This window comes from Rana temporaria, chromosome 3 (assembly GCF_905171775.1).
Source record: "Rana temporaria chromosome 3, aRanTem1.1, whole genome shotgun sequence".
Lineage (NCBI taxonomy): Eukaryota > Metazoa > Chordata > Amphibia > Anura > Ranidae > Rana > Rana temporaria.
In genome coordinates, this window is record NC_053491.1 from 37,410,385 (window position 1) to 37,434,597 (window position 24,213).

Genomic DNA, 24,213 nt, shown 5'->3' on the forward strand with positions numbered 1-24,213 from the left:
ATGCAATTCATACATTGGTAGGCAGCCTGAACCCCCACCCTTACCCCCCTGTGCCTATGTTATGTTATGTCTCCGTGTCATGACATTTAAAAACAAACATTTCAAAATTGCCCTCCATCCCATAAGCTGTGGAATGTACTAATGTAAAATGATATCAGAAGGAATTGAAAAATTCTCAGAGAATTCTTTGCTTACCTCAAACTCAAAATTGTGATTGGCTTTTTATTTTTTATTAAACAACTTCCGTACCAATAAAGGGCATCTGTTTTCCAGATATATTATTCACGTTAACCATATATGCCCAGGAAATCCCTGTGCTTGTTCGTCACTGCTTGGAGCACATACTAAAAGAATGTAAAATTAAGCAAGTTTTGCAGATGTTTGCATTGGTGAAAAAGACGATTTAAAATAGCAAATTAATTAAACACTCCAAAAATATTGCATCCTTCCATACTTACAATTTGCAGATCAACACTGAACAGTGAATCAATACATTACCAGCAACCTTTAATCTGGGCAGTTTATTCAATTTCCAAAAAAAGGAGACGCCCCTTTGTGCTAAGACAGTGGCAAAAAACCTAGTCTCTGTAACTTGTAAAGACCAATAGGAAAATTTTCCCCGTGGGACTTTTATGAGTTCTGCCACAACAAAGTTGTTACTATTAAAATATTACAAAATGTATTTCATGTTACCATTTAAAAAGAAACATTTTGGACATTGTATATGTCATTGTTAAAACACATCATAGTGTATATTCTGACTCCGATTGTTGTGATAGCGATATATCCCTTGCTGAGACCTCTATGCCTGGCCTGTATAAGCAGATATACTCACTGCGGACAATCCTTGTCAGACAGCTGAACTCGTCAATACCGATTCATTCAAAAGAGGTGTTTATTCTTTAAACTTCAGAGGTTACAGCAGATAACAGGAACAGCAGATGAATGGTGATAGTATTGTGCGGTCAAAAGATGATGCCTTTCCTACCTTGGGCAGAGTACATGAGTGTCCTTCTACATGTGGCTTGCTGGCTGAAGAGATGACACAGGAAGTACTCCACACAGGAAGCAGGGAGGGGCATACATACAGTGAAAATATGTGGTAACTCAAAGAATCACATAAACATGTGCATTGCAACAAAGGCCACTAGATGGCAGCATAGGATAACACATAGATTTAGCTATGAGAAAATAGTAGGCAAACCACACTATATAGACTCTAATCTATATAACAATGCTAATATTAACTGAGGCTATGCATCTCATATTCTATGCCCCTATTGGGGCAGCACAGTGTACATCGATTCCTAGTGGTTACATGTACACAAGATTATAGAGACACTTAAAAAGATGCATATTTTGGACTGTAGTCTCTACGTGTTTTGTGGAGCAGCGCCCACTTCCTCAGGAGACAGCCAAGCGATTTTTGTGGAAAGACCATGGCATGAAAAGACCATGCTATAACGAAACCCAAAAATTTACTTCTACGTATACATAAATGAAAATATAAGAGGGAGTAATAATTACCCTAAGCCAGAAGGATACTCACATAACCACTTGACATACAGAGATCATTGCCCTGAAAGCACCATCAACAAGATAAGTATATACATGGGGGAAGCCCAACAGAACAGGGGTAGTCCATACGGTTATCTCAGGTCGGGAGCTGACAGGGGCCATAGCTGGGACCAAGATGTACAGCAGGGCCCAGAGAAGGGAACAGTGTATTCCATGATCCTGGCAAGAAAGATAGTAATCTTTAAAGGATAACTCCACTATTGTAGAGAAAAAACAATGATCAATGTATATTGGAAAAAAAAATTAACAAACTTTGTTGCAGAATACTACCAGTTTCTGCTCTGAAGAAATAGCTGTTTTTAACTATGTCTTTTGCATACTGATTCTGAATGGGGGGGGACTGGTTCCGTATAACAACATAGGCCCAGATTCACGTACAACGGCGTATCTTTGTGCGGGCGTAACGTATCCTATTTACGTTACGCCTCCGCAACTTTTACAGGCAAGTGCCGTATTCTCAAACGAAAGTTGCGGCAGCGTAGCGTAAATAGGCCTAAGCCCGCCTAATTCAAATGTGGTAGATGTGGGCCTGTGTTATGTTAATTTTATGTGACCCCACATAAATGACGCTTTTTACGAATGGCGCATGCGCCGTCCGTGAAAGTATCCCAGTGCGCATGCTCCAAATTAACCCGCAAGTAGACAATGCTTTCGACGTGAATGTAAATGACGCCCAGCCCTATTCGCGAACAACTTACGCAAACGACGTAAAATTTTAAAAATTCGACGCGGGAACGACGTCCATACTTAACATTGGTACGCCGCATGTACGCCTTATATAGCAGGGGTAACTTTACATCGGGAAAAACCTAACGTAAACGGCGTATCTGTACTGCATCGGCTGGGCGTACGTTCGTGAATTCAGGTATCTAGCTGATTTACATATTTCTAGGCGTAAATCAGCGTACACGCCACTAGCGGCCAGCGTAAATATGCAGTTAAGATCCGACGGCGTCTTACGCCGGTCGGATCTAATACAAATCTATGCGTAACTGATTCTAAGAATCAGGTGCATAGATACGACCGCTCAGACTCAGAGATACGACGGCGTATCTGGAGATACGCCGTTGTATCTCCTTTGAGAGTCTGGGCCAAAGTGTTCTGATCCGTGTTCTGATCAGAAAAGCTGCAGTATCTACATCCCTTTAGAAGTAATTACAGACCTCCTGTATTAGAGTGCCCCCTGAATAGGAGTTGCCTATCCATAAAATGTCCAAAACACACAAACACGACCACTGTATACATGGGGCCCAGTGATCATGTGATGTTTACAGCTGTCATGAATGTAACCCATTCATGACAGTTGAAAACTTTGCTGTTACAATGATCTTTATTGTAACAGCAAACAAAAGTGTAAAAAAAAATCTCAAAGTAGTACAGTGTTACTATTGAACTACTCTGATGAAAGTATGTTATGAGGAAAGGTTGCGAGCACTGAACTTATTCTCTCTGGAGAAGAGACGCTTAAGAGGGGATATGATTTCAATTTACAAATACCGTACTGGTGACCCCACAATAGGCATAAAACTTTTTCACGGAAGGAAGTTTAGCAAGACACGTGGCCACTCATTAAAATGAGAAGAAAAGAGGTTTAATCTTAAACTACGTAGAGGGTTCTTTACTGTAAGAGCAGCAAGGATGTGGAATTCCCTTTCACAGGCGATGGTCTCAGCGGGGAGCATCAATGGTTTCAAGAAACTATTAGATAGGCACCTGAATGACTGCAACATACAGAGATATACAATGTAATACGGACATATAATCACACACATAGGTTGGACTTGATGGACTTGTGTCTTTTTTGAACCTCACCTACTATGTAACTATGTAAAAAAAAAATCGATATTTTATATTTTTTTCACACAAATAGAGCTGTCATTTTAGGGCCTCAAGAAATTAGATTGGCTGTCAGTACATCATGAATGATTACTCTTCAAATATATAAATCATTAGACATGTGCACACTGAAATTTTTCGTTTCGGAATTTAGTTTTCGTCCGAAAAATAAATGTATTTAGTTACTCCCGAAATTAGTTTTTATTTATTTAGTTTTTCCTTAAAAAAATGCATTCGTCCGAAATTCCAAATTTATTAAGGTTGAATCTGTCATTGAAGGCTTATGGTGTCTGTTGAATGTTCTAAGAAGATTCAACGAAATCTTAAAAAAAAAAAAAAAAAAAGAAGATTTGACAGAATCTTTAAAAAAAAAAAGAAGATTTGACAGAATCTTAAAAAAAATAAAAAAAGATTCGACGGAGCAACGAAACTGTACGATGCCGCAATCGTACATTTCCGGTCGAATGTCCCGCCTACAAGCTATAGAAGAATTCTAATGTTGTATGACTAATAATAATTATATTTATTAATTATTATTACTAGTCAACCAACATTAGAATTCTTCTATAGCCTATGGGCGGAGCATTTCACCATAAATGTCCACTTGCTGCGATCGTATGTTTTTTGCTACTTCGTCGAATCTTCATGTCTCTCTATATCGAATCTTTTCTCACTATGTCGACTCTTCTTCATGTCTCTATAATGTCAAATCTTTTCTCTCAATTTCAAATCTTTTCTCTTTATGTAGAATAATATTGGACTAATAGAGTTAAAGCGGTAGTTCACCCTGACCCACATGATGTTACCATCGAGACAGGCATTGTAGCGCGAGCTACAGTATGCCTGTCCCGATTTTTTTAACCCCGTACTCACCTCGTAGTCGTCCATCGTAGATTTCGGCTCCCGCGGGGAATGGGCGTGCCTATGGAGAGGGAGGATGATTGACGGCCGGCCCTGGCACGTCACTCTCCCCGAAGACAGCCGGAGTAGGTCTCGGCTCTTCACGGCGCGTGCGCACAGGCTATGCGCACGCGTCGTGAAGACCAAGCCTATTTCGGCTATTTCCGGAGAAGCGTGACGCGCCAGAGCCGGCCGTCAATCATCCTCCGTCTCCAGAGGCACGCCCATTCCCCGGTATCTTCGATGGACGACTACAAGGTGAGTATGGGGGGAAAAAATTCGGGACAGGCATACTGTAGCTCGCGCTACAGTGCCTGATTTAAAGGTAAAAGAAAAAAAAAAATTTTTTTTTCCTGTCGATAGGGTGAACCCCCGCTTTAAGGCTAGGCACATTCGACCGCAACGAAAACAAAAATAAAGTATTTGTTTATGTCGGATCTTTCGTTTTTCGTTTTCTGTGCTTTCGTTATCGTTTGTTAAAAAGATAGCGAAAATACCTGAAATTCGGACGAAAATGCATTCGGACGAAAACTAATGCACATGTCTATAAATCATAGTTTGTAGACGCTGTAAATTTTACACAAACCAATAAATATACACTTATTTGGAGAAATGTAGCGGAATACATTTTGGCCTAAATCTATGATGAAATTAGATTTTATTGGATATGTTTTATAACAAAAATTTGTTTTTTTTCTCAAAATTATCAGTCTTTTTTAATTCATATCGTCAAAAAACAAACCCAGTGGTGATCGAATACCACCAAAAGAAAGCTCTACTTGTGTGAAAAAATGATACAAATTTAATTTGTGTACAGTATTGCATGACCGTTCAATTGCCAGTTAAAATAGCACAGTGCAGAATATCAAAAAATTCTTTGGTCATGAAGGGGGTAAAACCTTTCAGAGCTGAGGTGGTTAAATCTATTCAACACGTATCTTGACCAATCCATAAATATCCTCTAGCAATGGGGATGTAAATAATAGCAGACTTCACCAACGGCAGAATTTGTGGAATTTGATTGACATGGTAGCAAAATTCAGATGCAGATAGAAAAAAATGAGGTTGTCAAGCAGTACTTTGAAGAATAAATTGTTATTATAAATTGTTAGGAGAGATGCAGTCCTACATGAAAAGTAACTGTCGGAAAAATTGATTGATACGCAATCAAGACTACAACATCAGAATAAAATGAAGTATGCTGGCAAATTCTTTTGTGTGCCATGTGTATGGTTTTTTTTGTTGCCTTTGTTGTGAAGTTTGTATAGTTGCATAGATTTATTTAATGCTTTCTTATAACATATAATAGGAATAACAACAACAACAACATTAATATGTTCCAACTTACTAAAATGTGTCTTTGTTTTTGGCTACTAGCAATATGAAAACTGGAGGCCAAACCAACCAGATAACTTCTTTGCCACAGGAGAAGACTGTGTGGTGATGATTTGGCATGAGAAGGGAGAGTGGAATGATGTGCCCTGCAATTACCATCTGCCATTTACTTGCAAGAAAGGAACAGGTAATGTACTACATATTGGACTAGTGGAAGAAAAGTAAATTAGGGTTCCTGGTCATACCAATCAATTACCGGTATATGTAACCTTTGAATTTCTAACCTTTGAGGGGGAGCGGATACCTGTTTTTTTACATGTACCTGCTCCCACTTCCGGGGGATTTTGTCACGGGCATGCGCAGTAGGGGGTCAGTTGTAAAAGCCACAAGGCTTCACTGCTGGTTTTTCTTACAAGGAATGGTGGCAGCAGCACCCTAGAGCCAATTGAAAAATCAGCTGGGGTGCCGACATCACGGGATCCCTGGACAGGTATGTGTCCCAATATTAAAAGTCAGCAGCTACAGTATTTGACGTTAAAAATGTTTGTGGGGGGGCTGGAGCTCCGCTTTAAGTCAGATAGGAGCCCCCTGCACCCCCTTTATTTTAAACAATCTTGGGTCCGATCATATGACATCATGGGTCTTCTTCCTCCTCTGCTTCCCCCAAGAATAGGTGGGAACTAAATGCTGTAGACAGAGGCGCCACATTATTAAACTCTGTAGCAATCTCCTGTGGGGTCCAGGGCCACCTGATGATGTTCCCCCAAGGGGCAAGTTCTTGATATTCTGGGCTCACAGGAAGTAAGTTCTACTTCTACTAAGTTCCTATTTTCCTTTCTGTCTGTGTTTTAGTGGGATTGTTGTGTAACACAGGAGTTGCTGCTATACCATACTATACTTCACTATAGCCCACAAATTTTACTGGAATGAAGACAGTAAAAGTGGCATCAGTAGACTGAGTTACTTTATTCAATCAGTTCTTGCCCAAACTAGCTTTAGACTTAGATTTTGCATCCTCCCCTCCTCTACTTCCATATATGGCACTTTTTGGGGGGAAAGGGGGAGCTGGTACCTGGTATTGACACTGCGGCCTGGTGATCTAGGCTGGAAGTTTGCCCCCCCCCCCCTTCCCCCAGAGCCTTCTGGGACTCATCAAAGGTCCCATAAGACTGTGGAACCGATCACAATGCACAGTGCTGCTTGCGTATGCACAGTAAAAAAACGGCCATGAAGCCATAAGGCTTCCCTGCCTGTTTATCTTACTTAAAATGCCAGTGGCTGCAACCAAAGCCGATTGAAGATTCAGCTCAGGTGATAACATCACTGGATCCCTGGACAGGTAAGTGTCTTTATATTTAAGATCAACATCTACATATTTGTAGCTGCTGACTTTTATGGGGAGCCTGGAGCTCCTCTTTAACTTTCACATTATTAGGCATAAAAGTGATCCCATGCACTTACCCATTGCCATGATCTATTGTTATTGATCAGGAAAGACTTCAGGAACGTAATATGTCCAGTCTTGAGGAAAGAAGGGAAAGGGGAGACATGATTGAAACCTTTAAAAACATCAAAGGGGTGAATAAGATTCAGGAGGACAGCATTTTCAATATGAAGCCAAGAACACAGGAACATGACTTCAAACTAGCAGGAGGAAAGTTGAAAACTAATCTTAGAAAGTATTATTTTATACAAAGGGTAGTTAATGATTGGAATAGATTTCCAGCAGAACTAGTGAGTCAACAGTTAAGCCTTGTACACACGACCGAGAAACTCAACGGGCGAAACACATCGTTTTGCTCGTCGAGTTCCTTGTTAGGCTGTCGAGGATCTCGGCGAGCCAAATTTCCCCATTCCCGTCGAGGAAAAAGAAGACATGCTCTCTTTTTGGCTCGATGAGATCCTCAACAGTTTCCTCGTCGAAAAGTGTACACACGACCGGTTTCCTCTGCAAAAAAAAAATACCAGCAAGTTTCTTGCTGGTTTTTGCAGAGAAACTCGGTCGTGTCTACAAGGCTTAAGCGGATCCAAACAAGCTTGGGACAAACATAGATCTATACTCAAACTAGAAAAAAAGCTGAAAAAAACCCAAAACATGTATTAAGTACATGTTTTAAAAAATGGGGTAGACACAATGGACCACTTGGTCTTTTTTTCTGCAGCCACTTTTCTATATAATATGACTACCAATTTGAAAACTTTCATTAGCTCAATTGTCATGTAGCATTTGAAAGTTGCATTATTAATACTATTATTTTTAATATTATTACTATTCCTCTGCCTCCTCCTACCACTACTATTCTTTATACATTAATTGCACACCACTGCTACATGGTCCTTTAGGCAGTTTTTGTGTAAAATCCCAAACCATAAGTCACAAAGAATAAGTCAAAAATTAAAACATGTGTTCAGCTAAACTAGCAATGCCCTTTGAAAACATATACCAGTGTCTTCCAGCCTCTTGTCATGCAATCAGGGCCAGATTTCTGCATATCCAACATGTGCCATGGCCTAGGATGGCACGGCTCCCATACAACAACTAACATATTCCCACGTATAAGAAAAGGTTCCACACAATCCATCCTGTCAGTGTCATGCTGCAACATCCTCTACTGTTACGGCCCAGTTTGGGTGTTTTTGTTGGTGATGTATTACGTAATAATGGTTTGTACACCCTGGTTTAGTAGGAGTCAGATATTCATCTAGATTTTTGTTCTAGAAATAGTTATTGAGAGGGGAAATTGTCTTTTTGGACCCTGCTTTAAAGGGCCTTGGGTTGCTAAGACTTCTGATCTCATTAGTGGTGAACTAAGGCTAGTCGGTCAATAAGTGGCAGCACATAACAATTGGCCTAAGGAAAGAAACTGATTCCTCATAAACATCTTTGATTACAGCACATATGCTGACTATACAACAGAAGATTTTTGAGGAATTTCAACTTCTTTACACCAGCTAAAAAATGTTACATAGTTAGTCAGGTTGAAAAAAGACACAAGTCCATCCAGTTCAACCATAAAAATAAATAAATAAATAAAAAATAATACCATACAATCCCATATACCCAACCCTATACCCACAGTTGATCCAGAGGAATTGATTAGTGTAGCCTACTGATATAGATCTGCTTGTTGACGGTATGTTGCTCTGATTTTTTTTTTGCTATCAGAATCAGGTTGAAAAATGTTTAAAATTGCTAAAAATGCCTGAGTAGGGCCAGCCTTAGCCTAGAATGATACCAGATTTGAAGAGCAAATTCACATGTGGCTTAAAAAAAAAATAAGAAAACCAATGTTGCAAGCACTATTGTAGGAGACAGTGAAATATTCCTCTCACCTAACCTTCCTGGTACAGCAGCAATTCCTTTTTGACTTCTTCCCATGCTTCTCTTTATACAATGTCTGACAAAGAGAAGAGCCTTGTGCCACTTTAAAAAGAAACAACTTGTTTTGCTAAAAGAAAATCCGCTTCTACGCTGTTGCCAAGCACTAGAGATTTGGCAAAGCCATGCCTCGTATACAAATATGCTGACCGGAACATTCTGGGAAAGGTAATCAGAAGACATTGTATAGGTATTTACTAAAACTTTCATTAAGGCTGCCGTTACTTATAAAGTACCACAAGATCTGTGACAGTCCAATCATTGTTAATTTTATGTTACATGGGTGGCAAAGCAAACTGAAGCTATTGGAATGCTCATTAGCTTAGCAACGTGTAGTCTTGCCAAAAACGCGATGCTTAGGCCAAGCTACTGCTTGTGGCCCTTTATTTTATGGACATCCTTTACAGTTCTACACCACTCAGGAAAACTCACTCTGATTTATTACTAATGCTGTTTTAATCAAAATGGGTGAAATCACTTGTGTATTCCCTGGGGTTGTATACCACTATTCTACCACTTTTCCACAACAGCAATAATGCACATGAATCAGAGCATATATGAATGAATACTAATTTATAAATATATATATATATATATATATATACTCACAAACACAAGGGTTGTACCCAGGGCCGATCCATGCCCTATAGGGCCCCCCAAATTACTAGAGGCCCCGCCTGGTGAGAAGTCATTTTCGCCCCCTCACCCCGCTTCTCAACTCGCTGGCTGCATGGGAGAAGAGGTAAGAAGTCAGCACCCCCCGCTTCTCAATAAAATGTAAGATGTCATTTCCGACAGCAGAACAGAACACCCCCTCCCCCCGCTTCTCAACTTTCTTTAATGTGACATGTCACTGTCGTCAGTGCCCCCTGCTTCTCATTTTTAATGTGCCATGTAATTTTGCTTAGGGCCCCAGGGAGGTCAGGATTGGCATTGAGTGTACCGAAAGTAAAGCCCTGTACACACGATCGGTTCATCTGATGAAAACGGATGGATGGACCGTTTTCATCGGACGAACCGATCGTGTGTGGGCCCCATCGTTTTTTTATCCATCGGTGAAAAAAAATAGAACCTGTTTTAACTTTTTCTTATGGTTAAAAAAACGATAGAAAAAAAGTATCGTCTGTGGGGAAATCTATTGATCAAAAATCCATGCATGCTCAGAATCAAGTGGACGCATGCTCGGAAGCATTGAACTTCATTTTTCTCAGCACGTCGTAGTGTTTTAAGTCACTGCGTTGGACACGATCGGATTTTTAACCGATGGTGTGTAGGCAAGACTGATGAAAGTCAGCTTCATCAGGAATCCGATGAAAAAATTCATTGGATTAGATTCCATCAAACAAACCGATCGTGTGTACAGGGCTTAATGCAAACATGGGCAATGTTTTTTTATTTAAAGTACATAGGTCATTCAAATTCCACCTGTTGGTAAAGGAACTCTTCCTCTATAATAACTCTTCTTCTTTTTCATTGGAGGTAAATAATGGATTCCAAGCAGAAGCAACATGCCGCCAATGAGTTCTTGATGAAGGAGGGGGTGCAGGCTGTCCGACATCCACAGAAGGCTATAGAATGTTTATGGAGCTGACACCATTGACAGGAGTCACCTATTAGAAGACATTGCTCTTGTCAATGATGTCATCTCTGTAAATATTCTGTAGCCTTGTGACTGCTGGAAAGCCTGCACCCGTCCTTCGTCATGCACTCAATGACATCATGTTGCTTCTGCTTGGATTTTTTACCTGCTTACATTATTTACCTGATGTATATATATATCTATATATATATACATCAGGTTAATTACAAATAGTTTAAATAGTTTATGGAAACTCTACAGTGTACAGTACATTGGCTGGCATATAAAGTACCAGCATGACTGTGCCCAGTATACAAAGCCAGATACATAAAGACATGGTCTTATGAGTTTGGTATGGAGGAACCCAACTGGCACTCACAGAGCTGTGTCCTCAAACCTAAGGAACACTTTTAGAATGATCTGGAAAGTAATTTTCAACCTACGTTCTCTCATACAGAATCTAACACCTAACCTCATAAATGCGGTCTTTGTAAATGGACACCAATTCCCACATACATACTCTAAAGTCTTTTGAGAAGCCTTCTCTGCTTTATGAATGGAGGAAGTGGACCTTTCCAGGGGTGGAAAGGACAGGCATAGTCAGCACTCTTGATGATTGCCTGTTATGGCGGGCAGAGGACTTCTAAAGCCCTGTACACACGATCGGAATTCCGACGGTCTAAAATCCGATGGACTGACTTTCATCAGTCTTGCATACACACTATCAGACTAAATTCTGACCGTCCAAAACGCGGTGGCGTAAAACACTACGACGTACTAAGAAAAGTTCAATGCTTCCAAGCATGCGTCGACTTGATTCTGAGCATGCATGGATTTTTCCCCGATGAAATTCCACACAGACCGATGGGGCCCACACACGATCAGTTTGTCCGATGAAAAAAGTCCATCAGACTTTTTTCATTGGTAAAACCGATTGTGTGTACACAGCATTAGGCCTCGTACACACAACCGGTTTCCTCGGCAGAATCCATCAAGAAACTTGGTGGGAGATTTTTTTTGCCGAGGAAACCGGTCGTGTGTACATTTTTAAGCGAGGAAACTGTCGAGGAACTCGTCGAGCCAAAAATAGAGCATGTTCTCTTATTCCTTGACGGAATGGAGAAAATTGGCTCATCGAGTTCATCGACAAGCCTAACAAGAACTCGACGAGGAAAACAATGTGTTTCGCCTGCCGAGTTCCTCGGTTGTGTGTACGAGGCCTAAGAGAACAGCCAGCAGTACAAGGGACACTTTACGTTGACTTCAGGTACTGTCCCTTGTGCAGATATTTTTTTTTATCATTTAAAATAAACTTAGGCTTTAATGTTGTGTGTTTCTAAATGGGAAATGTCCTTGCACTTCCTGTGTATATCCAATATAGGAAGTTAGGAGACACTAGGCAAGGGAGGAAGCCAAGGAAAACGCTGGAGCTTGGTGGGGTTAAGTAGAACTTGGATTTTTTTTTCAACAGAGGAAGTAGAGGGAACTCAAAATATAGCTCCACTTTTAAGTGTCAGAGAAATTCCTGTAAATCTAAATACTCAATCTTCTATTCTAGTGGCTTGCGGAGATCCTCCAGTGGTAGAGAATGCATACACCCTAGGAAGAACGAAAGAACGGTATGAAATCACCTCCTTAGTCCGGTATCAGTGTAACCAAGGATTTTTACAGCGTCATGTTCCTATAATCCGATGCCTATCAAGTGGGCAATGGGAAGAGCCAAGGATACAGTGCATAAATCGTAAGTTCTGAATACAAATATCATGCATTCCAAATCTTTCTATTATTCTGTATACTGATCTCTTGCAGCATGCGTATGCCTACACCTATTGTGTGTGTTTCCACAAACTTAATTAGCTCTGTGAAAACTGCTAATTCACAGTTCTGGCACAGATCCTAATGATGCCGTTATTATTTCTGCTAATAGTAGGTTGTGTAAACTGAAGCCAAACTCTGTTATTTTTATATTAGCTTTTTTGAGCTTGTATGCATAATGTATATTATGCATCGCTTCTATATTGTACATAGTAAGTGCATTTATTTATTTGCAAAATAATCATATGGTCTGCACAGAAATAATTTACATTTTGAGCTGTCACTGTATTATTTTTGAAACAAAGGAAACCATAGGTTGAGTCCATCAACATAAATGCTAATTAATCGCTCTCATTTTCTCAGCGGGGGGATACCGACTTCATGCAAGTTTCATCATTATTCCCAAATTAGCAGATCATTTCTCCCCAGTGTGCCATGTGCACCCTTTAGGCTAGTTTTGTGGAAAGGGTGATTTAAAGCAACAATACTATGTATTCAGGTTGCAAGTGATTTAATTGCACAGCAACCTCTGTAATTTCTTGATTCATCATCAACCAATTACCATAGCAGGTACTAAAGCATGGGCAGGCTGCCATGACCTGGTAGACTGTACTAAGTTTCCTTAGAGCAATAGACTGCCCGGAACTCATGCTTGCTGTACATAGGAATTAATAATACTAGCAAATGTGTGCCCTTTCATTAAAATGTATGGGAGTGGGTGCGTTTTATACTGTGTAGTAATATTGTTAGTGTTTATTTTTGAATGAAAAAGCATAGTTAGCTTTTTGTACGTCTGTACTATATAAGTGATCTATCCAGGAGAAGAATGGTCACGGAGAGGAAACGAAAGTGGCATCTACGGAACAGAAGAAGAATAACAATGGAGGAGAGGGGGCATGGATCTCAGGGAGAAAGAGCACACATGGATATTTTATTTTAAAAAAAGGCATGCCTATATATAGGCATGCATAGGAGTAGAGAATGGTCACAAAAGGAGCATTGAAAGAGTGGGTGAGCAATGGTACATTGTCCAGTGTACAGCAGATTGGGCATTGAGATGAAGCAGTGCAGCACCCATGGTCGGTGCTACCACTAGGCAAACTAGGCAGCCGCTTAGAGTTCCCTGCTGCCTAAGGCGTTCCTACTTTCATCTGTCTGCAGCAAGCAACTAAGTCTCAGCATCAGCAGGCAGCTGCTGCTCCATTTACACATAGTGTCAGAGGCATAGCGGCGGCGGAGGACTATGTCTGTGTCCCGACTCCTGAATGAATGAAGCTAGCAAAGATTCATTGATGGGCACTTGTAGGCTGCATTGAGGCTGCATTTGATGGGCGCTGGTGAGAGTGCATTTGATGGGCGCTGGTGAGGCTGTATTGATGGGCGCTGGTGAGGCTGTATTGCTGGGCGCTGGTGAGGCTGCATTTGATGGGCGCTGGTGAGGCTGCATTTGATGGGCACTGGTGAGGCTGCATTTGATGGGCGCTTCATTAAAAAGGTGGCGTTTACATGGGCAGGGGAAAGGTAGTGGAGCCAAGGGGGGGGCGGCAAAATTAGGTTTCGCCTAGGGTGTCAAAAATCCTTGCACCAGCCCTGGCAGCACTAAATTAAAAAAAAATACTGGTCTGAATTGGTGTAATTTTACTGGTGTAATGGTGTAATATAATATAGTATGGTATTATAAAGGTGTAATGCATGGATGATTAGCACTGGTGGAACTCTCGATTGCATAGTAACTGCTGTTTTTCCCATCTGGAGGCAGAAGGAGACAAAGCTGAGGGGTACTGGTGTAATGTAATGGTAATGTAGTATAGTAGTAATGTAATGTAATGTAGTGTAATGATAATGTAATGATGTAATGACAGAAGAATGGCACTGGTGAATAGGGATGAGCTGAACATCCCCCCGTAAGGTTCGCACCAGAACCTTCGAACGGACCGAATGTTCGCACGAACATTTAGAACCCCATTGAGGTCTATGGGATTCGAATGTTCGAATTCAAAAGTGATAATTTTAAAGCCTAATATGCAAGTTATTGTCGTAAAACGTCTTTGTGTATAGTGAAATTCCGCGCCTAAATCACAATATAAATTAATTAATAGTGTTGTAAGCTGCTCCTCAAAAACACAAAAAATTGTGTGAACATTGATAAATATAAAATAGAGGGTGCTAGGCCCATACAATAGATGTAAAGTGCCGTAAATAAAGAATATATAATTGACAATCAATAACTCATAAATTAGAAATTGGAAAAAATATAATAGCAAGATAAAGTCCCAACAAATTGCAGTCGGCGCTGCACTTTTAAAAAACACACAAAGTGAAGTTCAAATGTGATCATAAAAAATATATAAAGGAGAAAATCCTATTTGATATAAGAAAACGATGAATAAAGTCCACTTCTTAATTAACAGTGATCCTGTGAAAAGAGAAAATGCCACCACCGCTTCTGAATAATTTTCAATTCCACCCAAGGTGCTTTGAAAAATGAATTGCTCTTACCAGAGCTCGTTGACCCCTTTAGTGAAAAAGATGGTCAACTGAGCTTATGCAGGATTGTGCCTGCACACATGTAGATATGGACAGACCGCTTTGCAGATTCAGGAACTCCAAACGGGATTGTATGCAATAGAAGAAAAGCCAGGAAGCCCAATAGCGTGATACCGTTTAATTTAAAAATATAAAATATACATAAAAACAGCCAAGTGGCTCCTTACATTAGGGGGTGCCCACCCGGCACTGAGGCTGCGGACCTGTCACCGCTACAAGCGGTTTCAATATTAGGATTCGGTGGGGAAATGAAAGCTGCCGCTGACACACCATCCAAACGATCCTCGACGACACTCCAGAGCGCGGGGGGTAAGTCACGTGACCAAGCTGCCTCCGACGTACGTTTTGTTATGTTAACGTCATCAGGGGGGCGTAAAACGTCTTTGAGAACCCGGGTCTTGCCCCAGGACTCCTGAAAAAACGACCGTTTTTAAAACTTTTTTTCTATTGATACATGTTCCCTCGGGCAAGACCTGGGTTCTCAAAGATGTTTTTACAGGCACACTATAGACACCCAGCAGGTACAATATTTAAAGGAATTTTTCATTTATTTTTTATTTTTTCATTTAAGCATCATTAAAATCACTGCTCCTAAATCTTTAAGTGCAAACTACAGAGCACACGGTCAGTACACACCAAGTAGCTTTAGGTGCAAACTACAGAGCACACGGCCAGTACACACCAAGTAGCTTTAGGTGCAAACTACAGAGGACACAGGCAATAAACCACGTAAGAATACTGCAGCTAGCACAATCACCTGCCTGCCAGTAAATTAGGAAGAACTGATCTAGCTAAACTATACAGTGTATAAATATATGTACAACACCTGGGATGTATATATATCCTCTACACACTGTAACATTAACTGACTAGCCTGCCTGCCTGCCTGCTCTATCTACCTGCAAAAAATGTCCTCTCTTAACCACCACAACACACTACAAAAGGCCGCCCTGCAGGCAGCCTTTTATAGTGTGGGGCGTGTACTAAACCCCCTGAGCCATAATTGGCCAAAGCCACCCTGGCTTTGGCCAATTATGGCTCTCCGTTTTTTGCAAGCTGTGATTGGCCAAGCATGCGGGTCATGGTCAATCATCAGCCAGCGATGCCGCAGTGAATTATGGTCTGTAAAACGTAACTCGAATTTGTCGCGAACGACCCGTTTTGTTCGTATTTCGACGAACGATCAAACATACGATGTTCGAGTCGATCATGGGTGAAGCCTCGTACACACGACCGAGGAACTCGACGGGCGAAACACATCGTTTTGCTCGTCGAGTTCCTTGTGAAGCCATCGAGAAACTCGACAAGTCAATTTTCTCCATTCCTGTCAAGGAAATAGAAAACATGCTCTCTTTTTGGCTCATCGAGTTTCTCGACAGTTTCCTCGATGAAAATGTACACACGACCGGTTTCCTCGGCAAAAAATATCTCCCAGCAAGTTTCTTGCTGTTTTTTTCCGAGAAACTCGGTCAGGTGTACGAGGCCTTAGACTCGAATACGAAGCTCATCCCTACTGGTGAAATATTGGGGCTAATTTACTAAAGGAAAATAGTCTGTGCACCTTGCAAAGTGCAATTGCACTCTGCAAGAGCAGTTGCTCCAGAGTTAACTGCTGCGTTTTGAAGATTAGTAATAAAGTGGATGCAGTGTGCCATTATATTGCATTTGTTCTAGAGACGTTTCTTGCAGGATCCATGGGGGCCTCCCGTTGGGCATCCACCTGTGACTTTACTGGGGATGTTTGTTTGTTCAGGACAGACCACTCAAATCAGAGACTGTGCCCAGCAAACAGGGATGAATGGAAACCTTAAACTTGTATTTTTAGAAAGTAATGTTAGCAATGGCAACTTACATATTTATTTCAGTGTGGGTTTTCTTTAAAAAAAAAAATCTAAGAATAAATATAATAAAAAAGGAGCAAACATTTTCTCAGTAGTTGGATTATTTAAAGTACGTATTACAAATGTGTTTTAATGTTTATTCTTCTAATAATGATTTTCGGTTACCAATTCTAAACTGGCAAATCATAACACCTTCCATAAAACCTTTTTGCTCACTAATCTTTTCTTTCTTTTTCTTTTTTCTCTTTATGTAATTCCCTGCAGCTTCCACATACAGACACAGGAGAAGCCCAAGAAGGCGACCGAAATCCGCTGACAAAGATACACAAAAAAAGGCCCATTAAAAGGAATCTGAAAAAAAAAATATTGTAAAGAACATTTATATTAACAATGTCAATTTGTTTTTGTTTTGTCATGTAAGGAGTTTATATTGAAGAAAAAGCCAAGTTGTATATAAAAAAAAAGCACCAAAGCAAATTAGATTTAAGCATTTTACTAACGGTCAATGAAGTGCCTTTGTCAGGGACCCTGTTGTGCCTTTCATAATGGAGGGTGGAAAAGAGCTGATTGGATACACAATGGCTATATGAAGCCACAAAGACTATTTTTTCCAATGTTTTAAATATAATGTGACAATAATGTGATATTTTTATTATTTAAACTCCAGGCTGGCCGAATTTAATGAAGTAATATAAATATATTAAACGTTACAAATACATTGCACATCAAGGACCTTGAATAAAAGAGAAAAAAAATAAAAAATTGTGAACAATTGCTGAATGTATCTCAAATGTGAGAGGACAAAGGGGTGGGGTGAGTGAGCGATTGACGAGACAGGGTCTGTTCACACATGCTTTTGACTGGAATGTAAACTCACATAAAGCACTTTTTGTATATTGTTCCAGCTATATGCTACGATATGCAATGTTGTAGAGCCCTCTCCCACCACACTCATCACCCAGAGTTTACTGATGTCACGTTCAGTAAACCTTTGCTAAGAGTGGTTATCAGAGATCTGCATGGGCAGGCCCATACCTCCCAACAGTCCCAATTTAGCAAGAAGGTTCCAATATTAATGAATAAAAATATAATCAAAGTCTTTGGATTTTTGATGTGGTTTAAAAGATTGCCTTTTTAGACTGTACAATATTGGGGGGTATATACCCTATATTGTAAAAAGTATTGGGATGTCTGCCCTTACACGCCCATGAACTTTAATGGCACCCCAGTTATTGAGTTGGCCCACCTTTTGCAGTTATAACAGCTTCAACTCTTCTGGGAAGGCTGTCCACAAGGTTTAGTAGTGTGTCTATGGGAATGTTTGACCATTCTTCCAGATGCGCATTTGTGAGGTCAGACACTGATGTGGAGGAGCAGGCCTGTTTTAATTCATCCCAAAGGTGTTCTATCGGGTTGAGGTCAGTACTCTGTGTTAGGCAGTATAGTTCTTCCACCCCAAACTCACAATGTCTTTAGGGGCCTTGCTTTGTGCACTGGTGCGCAGTCATGTTGGAACAGGAAAGGGTCATCCCCAAAGTGTGGTGCATGAAGTTGTCCAAAATGTATTGGTATGCTGACACATTAAGAGTTCACTTCACTGGAACTAAGGGGCCAACCCAACCCATAAAAAACAGCCCCACACCATAATCCTCCCTTGCTGGCCAGTCAAGTTCCTCTACCCCAAACTCGCTCATACATGTCTTTATGGACCTTACTTTGTGCACTGGTCCAAATCATTTGGTGGAAGGGCGATTATGGTTTGGTGTTTTTTTCAGGGGTTGGCTTGGCCCCTTAGTTCCAGTGGATGGAACTCCTAAGGCATCAGCATACCAAGACATTTTGGAAAATGTTATGCTCCCATCTTTGAGGGTGGCCCCTTCCTGTTCCAACATGACTGTGCACTACTACACAAAACAAGGTCCATAAAGACATGGTTAAGCAAGTTTGGGGTGGAGGAACTTGACTGGCCTGCACAGAGTCCTGACCTCAACTCAATAGAACACCTTTGGGATGAATTAGAGAGGATTCTGCGAGCCAGGCCTTTATGTACAAAATCAGTGCCTGACCTCACAAATGCACATCTGGAAGAATGGTCAAAAATTCCCATAGACACACTCCTAAACCTTGTGGACAGCCTTCCCAGAAGAGTTGAAGCTGTTATAGCTACAAAGGATGGGTCAACTCAATATTGAACCCTATAGACTAAGACTGGAATGCCATTAAAGTTCATGTGTGTGTAAAGGCAGGCATCCCAATACTTTTGACAATATAGTGTGTACCATAGAAATGCATACCATAGATTTAGGTTGCTGTCAAGACCTTGCTTGAATAAAAAAATTATTTTGATACTCTCATAGGTGTGCAACCTGTGGGTTGGAACCCCATCTAGGGTACCAGGACCCTCTTTTTGTTTTTTGTATATTATACCTAAAATTACCCTGTTAGGGGTCACAGAACAAGAGCAAAACCAATACTTTGGAGTCTCCAAGTAATGGCATATAGAATCTTGGGGTTCCAACCTCAAAAAGGTTGAGCACCCCTGCTGTAGATTAAACAGGCATGCTTATTTATGGCCCTATGCTGCTTGTGTAAAATAAAAAGTTCACTTCATATGTTTAGTATGCTCTGGAATATTTGCACATGCCTTATATACTAATACTGCACTTAAGTATCAATGCACTTAACTATTCTTAAGCAAAATTGATCCTCTTTTATATTTTTAGCTTAAATTATCATCTTTTTTTTTCTGCAAAGCACTGACATACCTTGTGGTTTTTAAGACATTTATAAGTGTCAGTTGGGTATGTCAGTGTATTCTTTCATATAATCTGTTACTTTCATTGATAATCTTCAGCAGATGAGTGTTTATTCTGGTATGCCAGCAAGCTATTGGTACTGTTGGGTGAGGCCTCGTACACACAACCGAGGAACTCGACGGGCAAAACACATCGTTTTGCTCGTCGAGTTCCTTGTTAGGCTGTCGAGGAACTCGACAAGCCAATTTTCTCCATTCCCGTCAAGGAAATAGAGAACATGCTCTATTTTTGGCTCGTCGTGTTTCTCGACAGTTTCCTCGACGAAAATGTACACACAACCGGTTTCCTTCGGCAAAAAAATATCTCCCAGCAAGTTTCTTGCTGGTTTTTCCTGAGAAACTCGGTCGTGTGTACGAGGCCTAAGGCTTGGGAAGCCCTGTTATGTTTCATGATATTAGACCACTGGGGCACACTGTGGATTTGTTATGGCAGCAATGCCAGACCCAGATAGCAGAGGTCCCCAATGCAGAGATCGTAAAAATGGGTCCCTTTAACGTTATAGGTCCCAGTGCAGGTTCACTGTCTGTGCTTTCAGTAGTTCCACCCCTGCTTAACAGCCATGTTTTCTGTGTATGATATTTGTCAGTAGTCTCATAAACTTCCTGCTGTCACTGACAGCAAAAAAAGAAAAAAAAAAAAAAGGTCTTGCTTTGTTACATCTTAATAGAATAAAATCTGCCATGGGGGTCTTCTATGTCTCCAACAGGGTATGGATTATCCTAATGTGGACAGGTTATCTGTAAATATAATCAGAAAATCCACCATAACCCTGCTTTCCCCGCATTTCCAGCTGCACCTGTGTCTGTGTGACTGAAAGTGCCTTCCATAGTAGGACCGAGACAGTTTGCTTCCATTGCCCTCACCTGCTATCCGGGGACCGTGCAGCGCATGGTGTTTCCGTTCACCTATTTATATGAATTTAAAAAGTTAATGTTATTAAAAAAAAATTTGGATTACCAATTTGTTCTATTTTTATTTAAATGGAAGTTGCAATATTCTTCTAGAATTCTGGAGGAGCCTCTGTGTGTAATGTCCTGTACAACATTTCCTATTTCTTTTTTTTGTACAAAGCAAAACAGATATTTTATAAAACATGTGGATAGAGAGAAGACATAGTTAAAACTGTTTTAACATTGGAAAAAAAAAGAAAATCATTGTGAAATGTGTATAATAAATTGCAAAACCTGTTGTACATTTTATGTTTACTGGGTTTGCAGCGAAATATTGTTGACTGTTGAGTGACTATGTGACACCAGCCCGAGGTGTGGGAGTACTTGGTGGATATTGATGAGTGAGTTACAGACTTTGGTACAAAGATCCAGTGTTTTCCTCTATGCCCGAGTCTGTTTTGCAACCAAAGGTGCTGTTTGTTCATTTACAGCCATCTATGGCTCAGTGGAAAGGTGTCTGTTTCCCAAAAATGTTCTGTTTAACTTTGGCTTCTCATCAACTAGGCTAACTTTATGGAGACAGATTAATATTTGCAGAAGCTTTAAAATAAAAACATTCACACAGCCACTTGAATGCCAAATAAAATAAAACTTGACTTGTTAAAATTAACTTAACTATATTATAATGGATACATCTTTGTATGTGTTTTCCATAATTTCTTAATGAGCTCATAAAGAAATAACAGAGTTAAACGTTTCTAAATTTTTTAACTGATAGTTTATTTTTTATTATTTTACTACTAATAAATCCTAATTTTTACAAACGCACATTTCATACAAGGTACACCCATGACATATACTATAATTCCAAGACAAAAAAAAACACTGCAGAAGCTGTTTGCCTTCAGGGTTTCTCTTTCTGTTTCTTTCTACAGAGTTGTCTTAAAGCGTATCTAAAGCCGATTTTAGTTTTAGTTAATGTAATGAGCTCATACAAAAATATCAGATTTAAAAGTTTATAATTTTTTTAACTGATAGTTTTTAGTTGTTTTTACTACTAATAAATCATCAGTTTTACAAATCACCATTTCATACAGGCTACACCCATGACATATACTGTAATTACAAGACAAAAAAAAACACTGCAGAAGCTGTTTGCCTTCAGGGTTTCTCTTTCTGTTTCTTTCTACAGAGTTGTCTTAAAGCGTATCTAAAGCCGATTTTAGTTTTAGTTAATGTAATGAGCTCATACAAAAATATCAGATTTAAAAGTTTATAATTTTTTTAACTGATAGTTTTTAGTTGTTTTTACTACTAATAAATCCTCAGTTTTACAAATCACCATTCCATACAGGGTACACCCATGACATATACTGTAATTCCAAGACAAAAAAACACTGCAGAAGCTGTTTGCGCTCAGGATTTCTCTTTCTGTTTATTTCTACAGAGTTGTCTTAAAGCGTATCTAAAGCCAATTTTAGTTTTAGTTAAAGGGGTTGTAAAGGTAAAAAAAAAAATCCTAAATATTTTCCTTTACCTTAGTGCAGTCCTCCTTCACTTACCTCATCCTTCAATTTTTCTTTTAAATGTCCTTATTTCTTCTGCAGTGTTTTTTTGTCTTGGAATTACAGTATATGTCATGGGTGTACCCTGTATGGAATTTTGATTTGTAAAACTGAGGATTTATTAGTAGTAAAAACAACTAAAGACTTGGAAGATTGATTGCACACCGTCATTTTCACAAATAAATATGTCAACTGCTATGTTAACTTTGTATGCTATGTTTCTCCGCTTGGAGACAAATAAAAACTTTTCTGTAAAATATATATATATATATATATATATATATATATATATATATATATATTACATCAACTAAAAATAAAAATAAAATTGGCTTTAGATACACCTTTCTTGCTACACTGTAGCAAGAAACATAGAAAGAGAAATCCTGAGCGCAAACAGCTTCTGCAGTGTTTTTTTGTCTTGGAATTACAGTATATGTCATGGGTGTACCCTGTATGGAATGTAAAACTGAGGATTTATTAGTAGTAAAAACAACTTAAAACTATCAGTCAAAAAAATTTATAAACTTTTAAATCTGTTATTTTTGTATGAGCTCATTACATTAAAGGGGTTGTAAAGGTTTAGGAAACATTTTTTTACCTGTCTATGTTTCTTGCTACAGTGTAGTAAGAAAGGTGTATCTAAAGCCAATTTTATTTTTATTTTTAGTTGATGTAATATATATATATATTAGGGCTGTGCAAATTAACTTTTAATTAGGATCTTTGCATACCCGAGGCGGCGAAATGTCGCCTCGGGTATGCAAATTAGGACTTACGGAGATCCACAAAGCTTTTCAGCTTCGTTTTTTCTCCGTAAGTTTAATTTTGCAAACGCAAAGTTAGGGCTGCTTTTACAAGGTGTAAACTGTTTACACCTTGTAAAAACAGACCTTTCTTGCTCGCGACGCGATTTTTTTTAAATTTGAATTTTTTTTTTTGGCGCCGTATCTTTTTTTTTACCCGACGCAACTTTATTGTCCCGTCGCAATCCACAAAGCCCGACGTAACGTAATTTCGCGCTATGCACGTCGGGAAAATGACGTCACAAGCATGCACAGTACGGCCGGCACGGGAACGCGCCTCATTTAAATGGTAATCGCCCCCTGGAGAAGAGGAACGCCTTGCGCCGGCCCGATTTAAGTTACACCACTGAAAATTTCTAGGTAAGTGCTTTGTGGATCGGGCACTTAGTTAGAGATTATGCGGCGGTGTAACTTAAATGGAAAAAGTTACGTTGCGCCATTTTTTAGAGGATTAGGCCCTATATTTTTAACTGATAGTTTATATATTTTTTTTTACTACTAATAAATCCTCAGTTTTACAAATGAACATTTCATACAGGGTACTCCCATGACACATAATTCCAGGACAACAAAGCACCGCAGAAGCTGTTTGCCTTTGGAATATCTCTTTCTATGTTTCTTCCTACAGTGTCGTCCTCAAGTGTATCTAAAGTCAATTTTACTTTTAGATAATGTGGCGAGGGGTTAGAAACCCTGTTAGATTTTTTATTGTCCTTGTGACCAATTACCCCAGTGGTACACAGTGGTACAAGAAAAAACCCTGATGGGGTTTTTGAGATTTTCTTACTGTAGTCAAAAATAAAAAATGTTTTGGCTTTAGATATACTTTAAAGCAGAACTTTTTCGCCGCCACTGCTACCTTCCTCTGTACTTCCTCAACACAGTAGGAGAGATTTACTAAAACTGGACCACATAGAACATGGTGCAGCTGTGCAGCTGTGCCTAGTAACTAATCACCAATCACCTAGAAACTGACTGGTTACTAGGCAAAGCTGCAGCAGATTCTGTGTGCTCCAGTTTTAGTAAATCTCCCCCAGTGTCTTCCTTCTTCAGCCGTTGGGCAGCCACTGTGGTGTAAAAGTTTGATGCACATGATAAAGTAACATTGTTACACCACCCAGCTTTTACTCTCCACATTTTCACAGACGCTGAGAGTGGACCACAGGCAGTATACAAAAAAGACATGTAAAGGAGTTGGTTTCTTTGTAAGAGCCACTACCCACTAGCAATTCATTTAACAGTTAATTCTGCTTTAATAGGTGGGCATGGATGTAGAGCAGTGGTCATCAACCCTGTCCTCAGGGCCCACTAACAGGCCAGATTTTA

At 39.8% G+C, this 24,213-nt stretch overlaps 1 protein-coding gene across 2 annotated transcripts in view; it reads left to right on the forward strand.

Moving 5' to 3' along the window:
- ACAN (aggrecan) overlaps positions 1–17,572 on the forward strand; it is a 158,695-nt gene extending 141,123 nt beyond the window's left edge. For both annotated transcript variants that reach the window (XM_040342403.1, XM_040342404.1), the window contains 3 exons: positions 5,692–5,836; positions 12,166–12,348; positions 17,075–17,572. In XM_040342403.1, the coding sequence (XP_040198337.1) occupies positions 5,692–5,836; positions 12,166–12,348; positions 17,075–17,154 (408 nt within the window). In that variant the 3' untranslated portion in view covers positions 17,155–17,572. The remainder of the gene's footprint in view (positions 1–5,691; positions 5,837–12,165; positions 12,349–17,074) is intronic.
- The last annotated feature ends 6,641 nt before the right edge of the window (positions 17,573–24,213 follow it).